Source organism: Lepidochelys kempii, chromosome 9 (genome assembly GCF_965140265.1).
Source record: "Lepidochelys kempii isolate rLepKem1 chromosome 9, rLepKem1.hap2, whole genome shotgun sequence".
In the NCBI taxonomy this organism is placed as follows: Eukaryota; Metazoa; Chordata; order Testudines; family Cheloniidae; genus Lepidochelys; species Lepidochelys kempii.
This window is the reverse complement of record NC_133264.1, coordinates 67,250,965-67,268,950: the sequence shown is the minus strand read 5'-3', so window position 1 is coordinate 67,268,950 and position 17,986 is coordinate 67,250,965. Positions and strand designations below refer to the sequence as shown.

At 40.2% G+C, this 17,986-nt stretch overlaps 1 protein-coding gene across 9 annotated transcripts in view; it reads left to right on the top strand.

Moving 5' to 3' along the window:
- DIAPH2 (diaphanous related formin 2) overlaps positions 1 to 17,986 on the top strand; it is an 811,118-nt gene that overhangs the window by 11,633 nt on the left and 781,499 nt on the right. For 7 of the 9 annotated variants that reach the window (XR_012160923.1, XM_073360856.1, XM_073360854.1 and 4 more), the window contains exons 2-3: positions 12,407 to 12,439; positions 15,151 to 15,324. Coding sequence is in view for 8 of the 9 variants with exons in the window: in XM_073360856.1 (XP_073216957.1) it covers positions 12,407 to 12,439; positions 15,151 to 15,324 (207 nt within the window). In the remaining variant the exon portion in view is untranslated. Of the gene's footprint in view, positions 1 to 12,406; positions 12,440 to 13,121; positions 13,563 to 15,150; positions 15,325 to 17,986 lie in introns of those variants that run through there. The other 2 variants (XM_073360860.1, XM_073360855.1) reach the window with 2 other exon arrangements.

The following is a 17,986-nucleotide window of genomic DNA, read 5'->3' as shown; positions in this document are numbered from 1 at the left end:
GAGCTCTAGTCTTAAATGTCTTCGTGGTTGTTAGTATCTTGCAACATTAAAGATGGGTCTTGGTATTCAGTGAACTTTAACCGATGAGGAAGAACATTTTATTTTATGTGTGGGAGACTGAGATTATCATAAATTGTTCTGTTGAACTCTACTCCTTCATAAGTACTGTAGAAGTATTCTGGGCAAGAGAGCTGGCTTGAGGAGCTGTACAGTGGAGGAGGAGAAGAGGCAGAAGTATAAACTGAAATTGTCTCCCTCAAATATTGGGATGCCCCTAAGGAGGAGAAAACATGATATTGTGTTGCTTGTTCGTTTGTTTTTTTTTTATTGCTGCAGCAGGCACTGGGTGTCTGACTGGCTGTGAAAATGACAATTATGAATGCTTCAGACAAGTATATGTGACAATTTGAATATATTTCAGTGTTCTATTGCTCATTCCTTTCATATGATAGTTGACTTTCCTGAGATAGCATATGGTACTATAGCAACAATCTATTTCACTTTGCAGCAATATTCAGCAGTGCAAGTGCACAAAGTACATGAGTAATAAAATCACTGTTCCTTCTATACTTGTTTTCCAGGTTAAGTAGATAAATGAGAATATACAAAAAATTAATGGTTCCAGATGTAACATCTACAGAATGTACAATAGTTTAGTACTTTTCTTGGATTTACACTGAAGATGAAAACCGACCAGCTGCCATCAGTGCATGCTTTCATGGTTACATTTTGGTAGAAAATTTATCTTTTTCAAAGTAAGTTGAGGAAATCAGTGACACACTTGTTAGTCTCTGCAGACATGGGTTGATCAGAAAACATTAATCTAAAAACTGTCTTCCAAGTCTCTTTGGTTAAATGTCAGTAAATTAGAAGTGCATCCTGATAGTCTGAAAACCAATTTGAGATGCCTACTTAGATTACCTTAAGTGAATTTAGTGCTTGTGAAAGGTGCCAGATGGGCAACACTGGAGAGAGGGGAAGCCATCTGTTCATATAACTGGTTTGGCACTGGCATTGGAAGAAAGTTTGCTTTAACTATGGTGATGAAAACTGGGGTGAAAGACTAATTTAATCCATTTCCTTTTGCAGTCCAGGAAATGGATTGAGAACTTGTTATAAAATGGTCCCTAAATAGCCTTTGGATCAATTCCCAGTACTTAAATACAGGTGAAAATGTAGCCCATACATAACTGAACAATCCAGTTGCCAAATGTCATGTCTTAGTTATGGGGCTAACTGCACATCTGTCCATGTACCTGTCTCGAAGAAGTTGTGCCTTTTCCCATACTTGTCTTATGGTGGAATTTCATTGTTCTTCTGTTTACATTAGGACTTAAGCACATGATTCTATGCTTACAGTGGCATATGACCATGCAGGTCTGACTATGTTTTTGCTGCTTGCTTCGCCTCCCTTCAGAAAGTGATTTTTCACCAACACTCTTTTAAGTATTTTTATTTAGCAGGTAAATGCAATTTGAGAAAACACATGAAAACCGTCTACACATACATTTAATCTCATCTAACTTCAGGGTTGAGCATTTGACCAATCCCAGAATAATTGTTCAGACATTTTAAAGCACTAATTTATTAGAAAGATAACAGAGTAAGATGTTATGGTCTTCTGTAGGGCAAGCCTTCAGTATTTAGGTCTAATTTTAAAAGAAATTACTTAAATGAGATATATTAATTCAAATATGAAGGGCTGAGTCGTAAAAAAAACCACTTTTTTTTTAACCATGTTAATCTAGTATTGAAGTGTGACAGTTACTGAAGACTGAACAACTACAAAAGCAAGAGAAATTAAAAAAAATAAAACATACTAACAATGTCACTTTAAATGGATTTATACTATGTTGGCAGCAGGCCAACTCTTCAAGCAGCTTAATGGCTGTGCATCTTTTCTCTGGGGGTGGAAGTTTAATGAATGTGAACCTTCTTCTCCCCTCCTCCTTTCCCCCCAGTCCCTTCGGAGTTATTCTGTACGTTTGTCTAATCAGTTTAGATTTGTAAGCTCTTTGGGGAAGGATCCATATCTCAACTTGGTTTACAAGTCCTATTAAACACCATGTACATTGATGGCCTCGTACACAAAGGAAGAAATATAAACATACATAAAATGTTTGGTTGGAGTCTTTTAGAACAATCAAGGTGCTCACCTTTTCCCCAATAGGTGACATTAACTTACAGTAAAATGCATGATCAAGACATTTAAGTAGGCGTCTAACAGATGGTACTATGATGCAATCAAAAAGGTAGGCTGCAGCCTACATCCTGGCATTCTTGCTGGAATATTTGAAAATATTTGTCCAGTCAGTTGATTGGCCTGCCAAGCCAATCTTACTTATGTTGCCTGGTTTTAGGAAGTTAATAATATTAACTTGGGTAATATGGGTTATAGGCTTACCAATTAATTTGATTAGAAGAAAAGCGTTTTGTTTCAGAATTAGGCTACATAGTGTTTGCAAGGACTCAGGGGTATGACCAGCACACTTACACTGAGACAAATGTAGCCTTAAAGACTTTTGAGATAAATGGAATAGTAGTCAAACAGTAATTAAATGCTCAAATAATTAGTTACAAATGAAATAATATTGTTTTAGAGATACATGTGATATTATTATATAGTGTAAAGCTTTTGATTGATATACTCTCACCTTTCTTGATAACCTGGTGGTAAGAGACAGAGAACCAGCCTTGCCTCTGGCATGCCAAAAGAGTTCAGATTCAGGTTTTAGTTCCTCAGTTTTTGAGTGGGAGGTGCAGAGCTTAGAAGAAGCTTAAGAGCTATCGAAGCTAACTTACAGTTTTACTTAGAAGCTTTGGAACTCAGAAGCTTAGCACAACTGGAATTTAAAACTCAGAAGCTTCCTTGGCATGGTGGGTCACCCCTTTTAGAGCTTGAACACTCAGGCCCTCCTCCTATGTTCAAACTTGATTTTCTCACCCACAAAATGTTATTAGTTGTACTTCATAGGCTGGCATATTTGTACGTATTGATGACATATTAATGGCATTACATCATTGTCACATCAGTTATTTTTGTCCTACCCGTTTTTTTTTTCTTGTGGTGGACCTGTTGAGTTTAAAAGATAAGAACTTAGGAAGCTCCCTTTGCCAACCTGCTTCCATGCATCCTTTATCTATCTATTTTTAAAGGTCACAGCCATATATGTATGCTAATTTTGCCTTAGCTCAACATACAGGATGTGTCCTGTAGGTCCCTTGCATTACAGCCAATATTCTTTAATATAAACCCATAAATCTATTATAATAAAACAAATATTCAAAACTATAAGAAAATGAGAAATCAGTTAGAAAAAATATATATTCCTGATTGGCAGCACAAAGCTGTCTTTAGCTCATTGTGCACTGATCAGCTTCTGCATGGTTCTCTTTCATGCTCTTCATACTGTATCTCCTTGTGCCGTTAATCTTGTAAGCTATTTCAGATAGGGAAACTTCTGTCTGGTGCAGTTGATTGAAGCTGTGTACAGATTGTTGGGATTTCTGGCAGTAAACATATAAAACACATTGATATGCTTCCATCAGCAAACTTAAATCTAGCAAAGTAATGGGTTCACATGTGCCAGAGCTGGTGGATAGCAATCCTTTTTAAAATGACGTGCATGCTGTTTGTGACATATATAAATTCAGTACTATGGAAACTTATTTTCACCGAGTAAATTGAAAAAAAAAAATATTTGTTTGTATCTGTTGATAGATAGTATAGTGGTCATTTTAAAAGAACCAGATGGCCATTTCCCACCAATCTTTATTTGTTTTATGGTATCACTGAACACTCCCCCCCCCCCCCCCCCAATCAGGATTAGGGCTCCATTCTATGAGATGCTGGAAAAACTCCTTTGAAGATAGAGACCCTGAGTGGAACAGTGTGAAATCTTATTGGGTTAATGAGGCAAAAAATGGTATTACCAGTGGTTGCCCCTGAACTGTGCTGGTAACCACTGCTGTGAGAATATGCTCTGGGAGACAACTGTTAAACTAAAATGCTCTCCCCAATCAGTATGTCAAACACAGGAGGGTGGAGAGAACCTCTTTTTAGCTTTTAAAATGGAATATGCCTCTAGTTATACTACAAGTAGTAAGTTGGGTGATCTGTCTATACAAAACGCCACATAGACATAGGAATTTTTAAAAGGTTCATTAGTTTTCATTCATAATTCTTTAACACATAATTGATTTAAATTCATTAGGATCCCTAGTCTATTTTGTAGACTGTCTAATGTTTAGTGTGAGGCTTCATTTTTTAATTTAATTTTTGGAACCATTATTGAAACTTTTTATACTAGAAATACAGTTTTTTGCCTTAATTATGAAGGAATTATTACTTACTTTAAATGCTACAGTTGGGTAAAGAGTACAACAATAATCCTAGTTTGTTATGACACTACTCTTGTGATAACTTTTTATGTATAATTTTTAACAAAATGTGGTTTGTAATGTTAAGCTTCAAGTATTTAATCTTCATTGTTGGATCCATTAAAAATGTGTTCAGATAACTTGGTTGTAAGAAGGGAATAGCCACATGTTTTGGACAATGCCTTTATAGCTTTTGTTAAAACATTGATTTTTTGGAAAGGTTCAGTCCATTTTACTGTGTGATGGCAAAGGAAAAAATAAAACTTAATCATTACTGATTTATGACACATTTAAAGGAAATAAACCAAAAATAAGTATGCCCATACCGCTAAAGGATGCTCTCAGCCCATCCCCCCCGCCCATTGTTGGAGATTACTCAGAAATCAAGCTTTCTGGATGCATTATGCTTTACTGAATCTTCTATCACTAGAATTGCTTACAACAGAATATACAAAATTTCACTGGTATCTTTTTCCCCTTTAGTTAAATCCTTTTATTGTTTTCCCAAGTAATGACCCTAAATATTTGGAGAATATGGTACTGATGCAATTAAAACAAAGGTCGGGGGGGCTGTATAGGGGAAAAATACTAAGTGGACAGCCTCCTGAGTGACACTTGAGCTCTTTGGTTATTGTCTGAGACTTGAGAGTTTTTCATGGAAGTAAAAATGAAAAGCAATTTCTTGCTAAATATTTACATCATTACACATGAACGAAGAAGCCAGAGATGTGGAGGTGATGAAGCATAACCAAATAGGATGCAGGGCACAAGGTTGGTAGAGGGTGACCTTTAGCTGAAATCGGTTGGCCTGCTCTTTGAGTGATCCACTCTCTTGAGTGGCATGTAGACAAGCATGAAGAAAATAGAGAAGAGAAGAAATTGAGAGAAAACCCTTGAATATGAGGGGAAAAAACATGCTGTCCACTTTCTTAAATATCTTGGAGATACTTCAGTTGAATAAAGAAACTCTGAAGATCTAGAAAGCAGTTAAAAACTTCATTATATGCTGGGATTTCTGGCACCTTCAAAATATTGTTTAGTTGATAATAGCCATCAAAATATCAAGGAAATTTGGTGGTGTTCCCAGTACTGGTCATTTGCCTTCTATGAAAAATGGCTCTCAGTAAAATACAAGCTTAACCGTGAGCAGAACCAGTATTACTTGAAAACAAACAAATAATTCCCCCCCCGCCCCGCCTCTCCCAAGTGTAGTAAAAAGTAGGATACAATTGTGGGCTTAATAAGGCAGAACTAATGTCAGTTATAAGCTATTAAATCTTAGATACGTTATTGATGTGATAGAGTGCTACACTAAATTCTATTTCAAAATTAATTAGATTGAAACTTAGCACAGAGAGTCAGCAGAGTAATGTTACTTGTACTTTTTATGACTGGTAAAGGGGTGCTGCATAGTTCTTTTGGTCTCATTATGGTCTTTATTGATATGGAAAAGAAGAAAGTGTATTAATTTAGATAAAAATTCAGAACCCAGTGAGACCTCCAGGGGACCTAGATGAGAAGAAAAAATTGGACTGAAGAAAATGAGGAATTATGGCAAAGTAAGCTAATTCTTCAGGAGGCGAAAAATGGGAAACTGTGTTATGGGATGTGATAAATGAAGGGGGCTGGGTAGGTCTCTTTTATGGACACCCAGTTAGCTATAAAATCCCTGTTAGTAGCTGTTTTCTCCTTGCTTTACCTGTAAATGGTTAAGTCCATGGGTGAAAGGGAGGGAGTGGGCACCTGACCAAAAGACCCAATGGGAAGGCTAGAACTTAAAATTGGAGGGAACACAACTTCCCCTTTGTCTGTCTGTGGTGCTTTCCTGGAGAGGAGGGGCAGAGCAGCTATGCTTTAAGAGCTTGGGCCAGGTGTGAAACATCATCTGATCATACCTAGAAACTACTCCATGTCTCGTTGGCAGCCAGTATCCAGTGGAGTGCCCCAAGGGTCGGTCCTGGGGCCGGTTTTGTTCAATATCTTCATAAATGATCTGGAGGATGGTGTGGATTGCACTCTCAGCAAATTTGCGGATGATACTAAACTGGGAGGAGTGGTAGATACGCTGGAGGGGAGGGATAGGATACAGAAGGACCTAGACAAATTGGAGGATTGGGCCAAAAGAAATCTGATGAGGTTCAATAAGGATAAGTACAGGGTCCTGCACTTAGGACGGAAGAATCCAATGCACCGCTACAGACGAGGAACCAAATGGCTAGGCAGCAGTTCTGCGGAAAAGGACCTAGGGGTGACAGTGGACGAGAAGCTGGATATGAGTCAGCAGTGTGCCCTTGTTGCCAAGAAGGCTTATGGCATTTTGGGATGTATAAGTAGGGGCATAGCGAGCAGATCGAGGGACGTGATCATTCCCCTCTATTTGACATTGGTGAGGCCTCATCTGGAGTACTGTGTCCAATTTTGGGCCCCACACTACAAGAAGGATGTGGATAAATTGGAGAGAGTCCAGCGAAGGGCAACAAAAATGATTAGGGGTCTAGAACACATGACTTATGAGGAGAGGCTGTGGGAGCTGGGATTGTTTAGCCTGCAGAAGAAAAGAATGAGGGGGGATTTGATAGTTGCTTTCAACTACCTGAAAGGGGGTTCCAAAGAGGATGGCTCTAGACTGTTCTCAATGGTAGCAGATGACAGAACGAGGAGTAATGGTCTCAAGTTGCAGTGGGGGAGGTTTAGATTGGATATTAGGAAAAACTTTTTCACTAAGAGGGTGGTGAAACACTGGAATGCGTTACCTAGGGAGGTGGTAGAATCTCCTTCCTTAGAGGTTTTTAAGGTCAGGCTTGACAAAGCCCTGGCTGGGATGATTTAACTGGGAATTGGTCCTGCTTTAAGCAGGGGGTTGGACTAGATGACCTTCAGGGGTCCCTTCCAACTCTGATATTCTATGATTCTATACTCATTTGAAACACACAGATATGTAAATAGACCAGGAAATGTCTAGGAAGATGTGCTTAGGTTTATTTCTTTTTATTTCTTTATGGTATGTGGACTCCTCTGTGCTAACTCCAAATACTTTTGTTTTGCTTGTAACCTTTAAGCTGGACCTCAAAGTTATTCTTGATTCTTAAATTTTGTATTTTTTTTTTTTAAATCTAGCATTAGCCTAAATTTCCAGATGTATCTTCTTTCTTTTTTTATTCTTAATAAAATGTACCTTTTTTAAGGATAGGATTGAATTTTTGCGTCCTAAGAGGTTTGTGGACATGTTGTTTGATTAGCTGGTGGCAACAGCTGATTCCCTTGGTTTTCCCTCCCAGCTCTTCCCCGGGGTGGGTGGGGATGTTTGTGTTTGTGAGAGAGAGTGAGTACACCACAGGAAGAAATTCCCAAATGCGCTTTCCTGGGTTCTCAAAGGGGTTTTTGCCCTTGGGTGGTGGCAGCATCTACCCGTCCAAGGTCAGAGAAAAGCTGTAACCTTGGGATTTTAACACAAGCTTGGAGTGGCTAGTATTAATTTTTAGAATCCTTGCGGGCCCCCACCTTCTGTGCTCGAAGGACCAGAGTGGGGATTCAGCCTTGACATGGGAGGAGGACGCTTTTAATCACTATTGTTTAGAAAGGTGATAAACAAGGTTAGAAAATTGTGAAAGACTTCAGGTACATAAATTGAAGCCCACAAGCTAGCTGCTATGGAGGCAAAGAAAAGCCAGTGCTGTTGAACTTTATTTGCAGACTTTAATGACTAAACAGGAGACAATAATTCAGTATTTAACATTAAACAGAGTTTAAGAATTGGTGTTCAAGGAGAAGGTAATAAACAGTATGTGTGAATCTTGGCTAAAAATTGGGATTGTTAAATAAAAATACACTAACTCCTCACTTAAAGTCGTCCCGGTTAACATTGTTTTGTTATGTTACTGATCAATTAGGGAACATGCTCATTTAAAGTTGTGCAATGCTTCCTTATAATGTTGTTTGGCAGCCACCTGCTTTGTCCACTGCTTGCAGAAAGAGCAGCCCTTTGCAGATAGCTGGTGGGGGCTTGGAACCAGGGTAGACTGGTAGCCCCCCCATAGGCTCCCTAGGTCCCTGTGCAGCAGCAGCCGAGGAGGCTATCAGTTCAGGCAGTTCCCTGTCCCTCTCCCAACTGCCATGTGCTGCTCCTGCTCTCTGCTTTGGAACTGCTCCTGGGAGCCTCCTGCTTGTTTTGTGGGGCTGGTGGTGGGGGGGAAGAGGGAGGCTAATATTGGGGTCTCCCCCTCCCCCTTGCCATCCGCTTACCCTGTCTCCATAGAGCGGGGAGTGGGGTGGGGGTGGGACGTGATGTGACAGGGCTTAGGACGGAGGGAGCTTGAAGGAAGGAGCTGCTGTCTCAGCTTCCTGATCTAAAAAGGCAGTGTACTTAGAGTCTCTCTCCCTCTCCCCTCCCCTCCCTCTCTCCCACACATAGGGTGTGTCTCTGTCTGCCATGCTGTTTCCCCTCTGTCCATTTGTGTTGTCTTGTACAGTGTGAGGCTATATTAACAACTATGTGTTAACCCTTGGGGGCTCAGCTGATTGCTAGTTCATCATTTAGCAGTAAGGCATTCCCTGGGAAATATCCCATCCTCTTCCACCGTCTAACTTCATCACCTCAACCAAGCTTCACAATCATCATTGCTGTATACAGTATTAAATTGTTTAAAACTTATACTGTGTGTGTATATATATAGTCTTTTGTCTGGTGAAATTTTTTTCCCTGGAACCTAACCCCGCCCTCCATTTACATTAATTCTTATAGGGAAATTGGATTCGCTTAACATCATTTTGCTTAAAGTCGCATTTTTCAGGAACATAACTACAACATTAAGCGAGGAGTTACTGTATATTTCAAGTTTCTGTTTAGGGTTGTTCAGGGTTGATCTCACAGGTGCTGGAATGAAAGTGGGTTAATGAAGCAATTTTGCTTAAATTTAACTTTTTAAAAAAGAAGTCTTTGAAAAAGGGTGGAATGTATCTGTGTGGAAACACCAGTTAATGACACGTACCTAGGCAGGTTCTGTGTATCAATCATGCACAAATTGAGTGACCTCATGACTCTTCAGATTATGGTTAGTCACGCATTTCAGGCCCAGTAGAAATGGACCTAAAGGGTAAATGATCGAGCCTTTTCGTGTTAAAACAGATATCAAATAGTAAGAATAAATAACTGGTTACTAACGGGCTTACCAGCTGCCGTAGACTATGAATTACACTTCGATTTGATAACTTTGGTTTAACCATGCACGTATTCTGGACTACAAACATGCATGGAGGCAGATTGATCAATATTTTATGACTTCAGCTACTGAGGACATAACCATTACTGTCACATAAGTAGTTAACCTTCCTAAGGCCAAAGTTGACAAATCTTAATGGCTAAAATTAAGTCCACATCTAGATACCTGAATGGAACTGGCCTCTTTTAGAAGTGCAGAACAATCATTTCCTAGTGGGAACACCTGTCGAAATCAGTTAAAATTAAAACCTTTAGATTGTAGCTTTGCTGTTCTGAAATATTTCAAAAATAATAATTGCCAAGTAAAAATATCCCCATTGAGGTATGAGTTAATGGAAATTTTGGGCCTGTAATTTGAATTTTCAAAATACTAAATGTGTAGTGTGGTATTCACTACTTTTGCTGAGGTATTATTTAAATATCTAAGTGTGAGCTTTGTACATTCTGAGTTGCAGGGCCAAGAGGAGGGAGAATTGAAAAGTTACTTATAGTTGCTCTAAGCAACTCACTTTAGTGTTAAACCATTATAAACTTCATGAATAAAATGAATTCCCATTTTAAACTGTTTTTACTGTCATTAGTTAATAAAATTAAGTTTTCTAAAGTCTTTGAGAAAAGCCACATAAGAATTAAATTCTATGATTAAAAACAAGTAAATAATTTTAGGTTTTGAGAGTTTTTCCAGAGCTTTTTCAGAAGCATTGTACAATTTAAATCTGTAGGTCATACTTGAGAACTGGCAGAATGAAAGCCAGGCCCCCTAGCCTGAAGCACTGGGGACTCCAGCAGGGGTTCCCCCATTTTGTGGGGTTATGGGCACCTCAGCCTGTTACCTCCTGTGTGGGCAGCAGGTCCGTGGGTGTAGGCAAGATTGTGGTGCAGCTGCCAGGTAAGGAAGCATTGGGATGTGCTGAGCACCGGTTGCAGCCCTGCAAAACATGCCTGTAACTCAGAAAGACCTGTCTTGGTGCTTCCTTTCCTGGCTGCAAATCTGCCTGTGGTCCGGTCTCCTTTTCCCCTACACCCCCAGCCCCCAAAATGAATAAGCGGCAGGCCTGTTGCCAGTATCCAAATACCATTAATGTTAAAGACAGTTGGATGGTTTGGTTCCTGGCAAAAGTTGCTATTAACATGAAGTTTGTTAATATTAGGGTTGCAATTAAGCAACATCCACTGTAACTCAAGGTGAGCTGTATGAGCCAGTAACGGGGCAGTCTCCAAATACTTGAGTAAAACATTGGCTGCTACTTTGAAAGTACAGTATATGCAAAACTGGAGAGTGTAGGGGAGCTTGTCTGTCAAACCGGTAAGCCTTGCTGGGAGGTTAAGGAGTACAATAGCAAGTGGTAGCACTGGTAACAAAAGGGCTACTTTGTGGGTGGTAGAAGCATTAACTACACTGGTTGAGCTATCACAAGTGCTGCTGTCTTTGAAGCTCCCCTTAGTTTCCAGAACCTAATGCTTTATTTTACACAGTATCCATTACTGATGGCACAATATTTGGTGGTTTCAGAGTTCATTAGTGCTTGTCAATTTGATGATTGACTTGGGTATAGAATGTAGGGCAGCGTAAGTGGATGATCTGGCAATAAAGAAAGATGAAATATTCACAATAAAGCAATGTCTGCAGCCTTTGGATACCGTAGACAGTGAAGGAGTAGTGACTGAGTTGCAAACCATAGCAAGTGGATGATTGGATAGGTTTTGGGTTGCTCCCCTACCCTGGTGAATATTCTCTAAAAGCGTTGTGCAATTTCTCCTCCCTGAGGAAATTATCAGTTTTTCAGGGCTCCATCTTGTCAAGGCTCTTGTTCCTAATGTAGGAGAGGCTGTTAACAGTGCAACATAACTATGTGGGTTGCAGTGGCTATAGTATGCTGCTGATGCACAACTTTTTACTTAGCCATATCTGAGCTAGCTAAAGCTACACTACTGAGTATCTGCGGGAGACTGGTACATGAAAGAAAGCTAGCTGGGTGAGTAAAACATAGTCCCTATAAAATTATATGGCTTTGATTGTCTGGATGGGGAAAGCAATTAGAATAAATGGGAAGGGCTCCGTTTAGATACTCCATCACTGAGATATGGGATCTTTAATGGAGGGACCACACTATAGCTAATTCTCTGCCATGCTGGCAAATAACTATCAATTCATGGTTTTGGATAGCTCATGTAAATCAGTGACATTTTTCTCTAGAACTCTGGAATGGTTCCTGCTCAAACTACCAAAGCCATTACTAACTCAATGGTTCTTAAGTAGTATGTGGTGACAGTTACCTGAAATATACATTACTTTTTAATGTGAGCCAGGTGAGAACAAAATAAAGCTTTTAAAGAAATGAAACATTGACACTGCTAGATCTGTCCAGATTGAGTCTTCTGGCAAAATTGAGAGAAGGGTGCTCCTGCTGGAAATAACTTCCTCCACACAAATCTTAAATCATCAAATTTTCAAGTTGTAAAACTAAGTAAACTCGGACTTAGATATAACAGTTCTTGCACTGGTTACTAGAATCCCAGAGTGAGTTTGATGAAAAGTGTTTAAGTTTGATGCTGAATGGTATGTCGAAATTAATAACTTAACATCCTACAACTCATCTTTCTGGGTGGAGGGAAAGTAATGCTGTAAGGGGTTATAATTATCTGTCTTGCTAGCTTAAACCCATTAATAAATCTCAATTTGTTTCTATTAAATCAGCTAAAGGAGGATTTTAGTTACTGTTTCCACATTAATGTACAAGAGCTTAATTTTTTCTTTGTTTCACACAAAGGTAACTTGCTTTTTCTTTTTTCTTTGGTTTTTAATAGAACATTCAAATAAAAACTTTGGCAGATGATGTGGTAAGGTCTTCATGGCAACTTTTGTCTACAGTGCATGCTGTCTTACTCAAAAGGTTGTGGACAATGTAGCCTGTATTTAAAGGATATTAAATGTTTCACTTGTTGGGTTCTACAAATATTTGCAGTAATTGGGGGTGGTAAAAAACTGTAAATTAATTTATAGGTAAAAATACCAATCTGTCGCAGCTATTCTTAAATCCAGTATTTTGAATGATTGTCACTATCCCCAAATGCTTGATTTAGGTCAAAAATACATTAAGCAAAAGGGATGCAGCTTATATAGGGTTACCTGTTTTCAGTTTTGGTAAAGTAAGTCTTACAGTACTAACTTATTCCTTGCTCCCCCTTCCCCATTTCATGAAAAGTCAAGTGGAATTGAAAACCAAATTTGAGTCTTGAATAAGTTGTAAGTGTTAATTGTAGACAACCAAACTTTTAACCTATTGATTTATTACTTAACAATATGTAAAACAGTTTAAGTTAATCACTTTTATGAAAAAAATTCTACAAAAAATACACCTGTAACCTTAAATAAGCTGCTTAAGCCTGTTGCAAACAGGCAGCGAGTTACATTCTCTCGTGGTGCCCCGGGCTCCGGCAATATTCAGGGCCCGGGTGCCTGGCTACACCAATGTTTGGGGCTGGGTCTCCCACCGACCCCACCTGCTGCGCCCCTGCGCCTCCCTTGAGTGTCCCCCGGCCTCCTTGTTGTCCCCGCGCACCTCCCTGGGCCCTGGAGCAGAGCATCCCTGCTTCTCCCCTGTAGCTTCATGCTGCCTCCCTGCATCAACTGCTGCCGCAGGGTGCTAGTGCCCCCCCCAACCACCAGTGTCAGGGTAGGCTGCCCTTCCCCTTCCCCCTCACACCCTTTTGTTTTCCAGCAGGACCCTCCACCAGTACAGCTGCCCTCCACCCCCCGCCTGCACTCACTGCTCCTGCCCCACGCTGCTCCTGCACTCACTGCTCCTGCCCCATCCACCACCCCCAGTGAGGCTACAGTGAGGGGCAACAGGAGGGGAGAAGGTGCATGTAGCCCCCGCCCCGGCATCCACCACAGGGGAGGCGAGGGAGATTCCTGGACCTGAGTGTGACCCTAGGAGCACATGCAGTGACAGTGCTGGGGGTGAGTGTGCTGTTGGGGGAGGGGAGGGGGTGCTCTCCCTCAGAGCTCGTTGTTGCTGGCGGGGAAAGGGCTGGGGGGAGTCCTCCTCTCTGGCCCCAGTCCCAGCTTGCCTGCACCCCAAACTCATCCCCAGCCCTGCCCCACCCCAACCCTCTGCCCTAGCCCTGCCTCTCCAACACCCCAATCCCCTCATCTCCAGCCCCAGCTAGAGCCCTCACCCCCCACACCCTGACCCTCTGCCCCAACCCTGATCCCCCTCCTACATGCCAAACCCTCATCCCCAGACCCACCCCTGCACTCCCCCAAACTCCCTCCCAGAGCCTGCACCCCTCCTGCACTCCAATCCCCTGCCCCAGGCCAGGGCTTGCACCTCAGACGTCCTCCCCCACCCAAACACCCTCCCAGAGCTTGGGCAGGTGGGGGGCTGGAGCTTAGGAGGTGGAGTTTGGGCAGGGGCGGGTTCTGGGCACCACCAAAATTTCTGCAAACCTGCCATCCCTGGTTGCAAATGGACTGTTTTACTGAATCCGTCTTCTTAAGGCTGTTCGATTCCATAAAATATACCTCAATAATGAGATTTGTTAAATGGTTTGTTTGCATTGATGTTAAAGCAGACATAACAAGTATTTCATTCTTCAGTTGGTGGTATAAGATAACAGGTTTTCTGACTAACAGCTATCCGGATAGAATTGTGTATTAATTAATATGGTAACAAACAGCCTTAGAATGAAGGATCACAAGATCACTCTAACTGGTGGAATGATTCTTTCTCCTCTTGTAATAATAAACTAACTGAGTATGCATGCACTTCTAAAGGGGGGAAAAGGAATACAACCCATTCAGTTTTAGTTAAGAACCTTCATTGCAGATCACATGGTATGCTTTTACTAATGTTCGGCAAGTGTATTAAACTGTGAATGGCTGTTTCTATGCAGTAAAACGATTGACTGATTTGTGACACTACGTGCTAATTACAAGAGACTGTACTCAACAACAGAAAAGTTGGTGACAAAACTTTAAGATACTTTGTATTCCTCTGGAAAATTTCTTTATGTGGCAATATTGTGTACACCTGGTGAAGCCGTGATTATCCCCAAAATTTTGCCATTTCAGCTATCCTCCAAAAACCCACCACCAGTCTTCAGGTAAAAGAGGATTGGGCAATTGTCCTCAAATTTATCCATGTTCATCAGAAATTGGCTAACAGGACTGTTACCAGTTGATGTGCAGCATGCCCTTCTCCCCGTTCCAACTATCTTGCAAGATTTTTGAGACCCTAATGTACTGGTGTGTAGCTGAATATGAGAATGGGAATTAAATGTGGTGATGTAGGCTATACTTCAGTGCCACTACTGTGGATTAAACTTAATTCTGAATGGGGGGGGGGGAAATTCTGTGAGAACGAGGAGTTTTACCAATTTATAAATAGTACAGTCTCTGATTTTTGGCCTTGCTACTTAAAATAACACTTGGTATGTTCGTTGCATCATGAGCATGCAATTTGATCAATAAAGATTTATGCTGCTTTCTCATATTGTGCATATATATATATATAGGAATTATTTTAAAATATCTTTTATGTTTTCAGCGTGACAGATTAACCAGTTTTAGAAAATCAGCTGTAAAAAAAGAGAAACCTCTCATTCAGCACCCTGATTCTCAAGCCTCTATAAGTGAATTTCCAGTTGCCCAACCATTGTTTGATGATCGTTGTATGAATTTATCAGAAAAAGAAGTTATGGATCTCTTTGAAAAAATGATGGTAAGCAATTTGCTCAGTTTTTTTCTTATATTTTCATGTGTATCAACAGTTTTGAAATGTGAGATGTCAATGAATAGTTCTTCCACCTTACTTTGAGACTTGACACTTTGGCTGCGGAGCTAGCTACTATTGTGAAACACCAAGACATACCCTATGCACTTCATACAAAGGACAGATATTTAATTTGAGCTACATAATCTGTCAATTGACTGAATAATCAGTAAAACTTGCCTGAGTGTATGGCATGTTCAAGAGTTGCCTAATTCAGGTCTACAGAGAACCACAAAGGACTTAACAAAAGTAGAACAAATTTGAGATTGCTATCCTTGATAAATAACTGTTTTAAACAATCTTCAAATAGCACAGTTAGAGCAATACCAGAAGTTTTACTGCTTATGTGAATGTTGTGAAAGGATTAAGTGATCTCTGAAAAAGACTGGAGGGCTTACTAATACAAAAAGACCTTTTATATACAAATAACACTACATTTTCTTCAGGGTCTTAAGGTTTCATGTATAAACATTAATGTGTTAGGGCCTATGATAACAGTGACATTTATGGCAAAATTACTACAATCATGCTTCTTCCTCAGTAACATGGAAACCTGCTTTTAAAAAAGTAAGTGTGTATAGCTTATGTACATCAGAGGTAATTGTATTCACATATAACTTGCAGCAAAAGACCATGGTTTGCTTTGTTTCATAGCTTTCTCAGTTCCAATTTAACTCATATTTTCTTGGAGCTACTGTATGACTGTCTATGTATAGTTTCTGTGAGTGTTAGATGACTGAGGATTTTTAACGCTTCTGAGCATGTAAGTTGAAATAGGCAATCTAATTCCTTTCCTTAGGACTGACTATTCTTTCAGAAAGCTAGCAAGTGGCAGAGCACCTTTGGAACAAATAAGTAGCAAAGGGTCTTAATTGTTAATACACTACTGCTTTGATACCTAAATCGGCTCCAGGAGAATCTATGTGGGAGGATTTCAGATTTTCCAGATCAATCCAATCGACCCCAGTAAAGGAAAATGTGCATGAAAGAATCAGATTTAATGCTTTAAATGACTAAGCACTTTGTTCTAAAGAGGCATTGAGAGGAACAGGTTCTTTGTGATGGCTCATTTTGGTGAGCAGATTCAATTAACTGTTGTATTTTAAGAGCTCTCAGTTGAAGTTGAAAGCATAAAAAAATCTAACAGTTTGCTACTACCACGAGTAATGGATAATTATTACCTACTGGAGGCTCTTAATTTGTCAACTGAGCACAAACAAGATGCTGAAATATGATAAGGTTTCGAGGGAGTATAATAGAAAGTTAGCATAGTTTTGAGAATGTTAAGCAACGCTAGCACATAGAAGCTTGAATCCGTGGTGTGCCAGTATAAATTAAACAGGAGCAACATGTATTCATGTTAAGAAGGTGAAAATATTTTTTTTAACCTTCGAGTGTATTATTCCAAAGTCTAAATAGAATGTTTGATTGCATCTGAATTTTTATTCAGGTTATTCCCTTTTCAGAAAAGGTTATGCTTACCTTCATGGCATCACATGTATGTAACTGGAGCTGCCATGACTTTGAGCGCCTTCTCCTGTGATCCAAAACACATTCATATCCAGGTGTGAACATAAATTAGGCTTGCTTTATTACAGAGCAGTTGTTAATGCAATCAGCTATAGATTAAAGTAAGATCAGTACTTAAAGCATGAATAAGAAAGTAAATCCATTTGTTCATGTCTGAGTATCACTGATGACACAACAGAATTTTTGGAATCAGTTGCTAACTTTGAGCATTGAGCAACGGACCTTCCAGTGATCTGCCATACATCATCCTTTCATCTCCTTGGTGGTCATCCCCTAGCGTGATATTCTCCACCTTTCCTTCCACAATAATTTTTCCAAGGTTATCTTCATCTCTGAGCCTAATGTGACCAAAGTACATACATTTGCATCTGATTTCCAACATCAGTGTCTGCTTCTCTCTAATAATATAACTTAAGCAACAGGTCAGTTTTGAAATACTTTAGCCATTAATTGCTATTACTCATGGTAGTCAGGGATGCAACTCAATGATTTTGGGGGTCCCTAGACCTCTGACTTGGTGACGGGAGATGGATCACACAATAATTGCCCTGTTAGCTTCATTTGCTCTGATGCATCTGCGGGTTCCAAAGCTCAGGCTCCAACCCAGCCTGAAAGTCTACTCAGCAGTGGAACAGCCCTGCTGTAGCCTAAGCCCAAGTCGGCTGGCACAGGCCAGCCACAAGTTTTTCTTTGCTGAGTAGATGTACCCTGTAATACCAGGGTACAAAATATATAGGAATGACAAAATAATACCATTCCCCCACCAGCGTGACCTATCTGGGGGGAGGGGAGGAAGGGGAAAAGCATAGTCAAATATAGTTAAATTTTAAATGAATCAAACGGTACCATAGGATCTCTGTGGATAGAAATTCCGTGCTTGAATAAGAGTATAGCAGTAGAATCATAGAACCATAGAATATCAGGGTTGGAAGGGACCCCAGAAGGTCATCTAGTCCAACCCCCTGCTCAAAGCAGGACCAATTCCCAGTTAAATCATCCCAGCCAGGGCTTTGTCAAGCCTGACCTTAAAAACCTCTAAGGAAGGAGATTCTACCACCTCCCTAGGTAACGCATTCCAGTG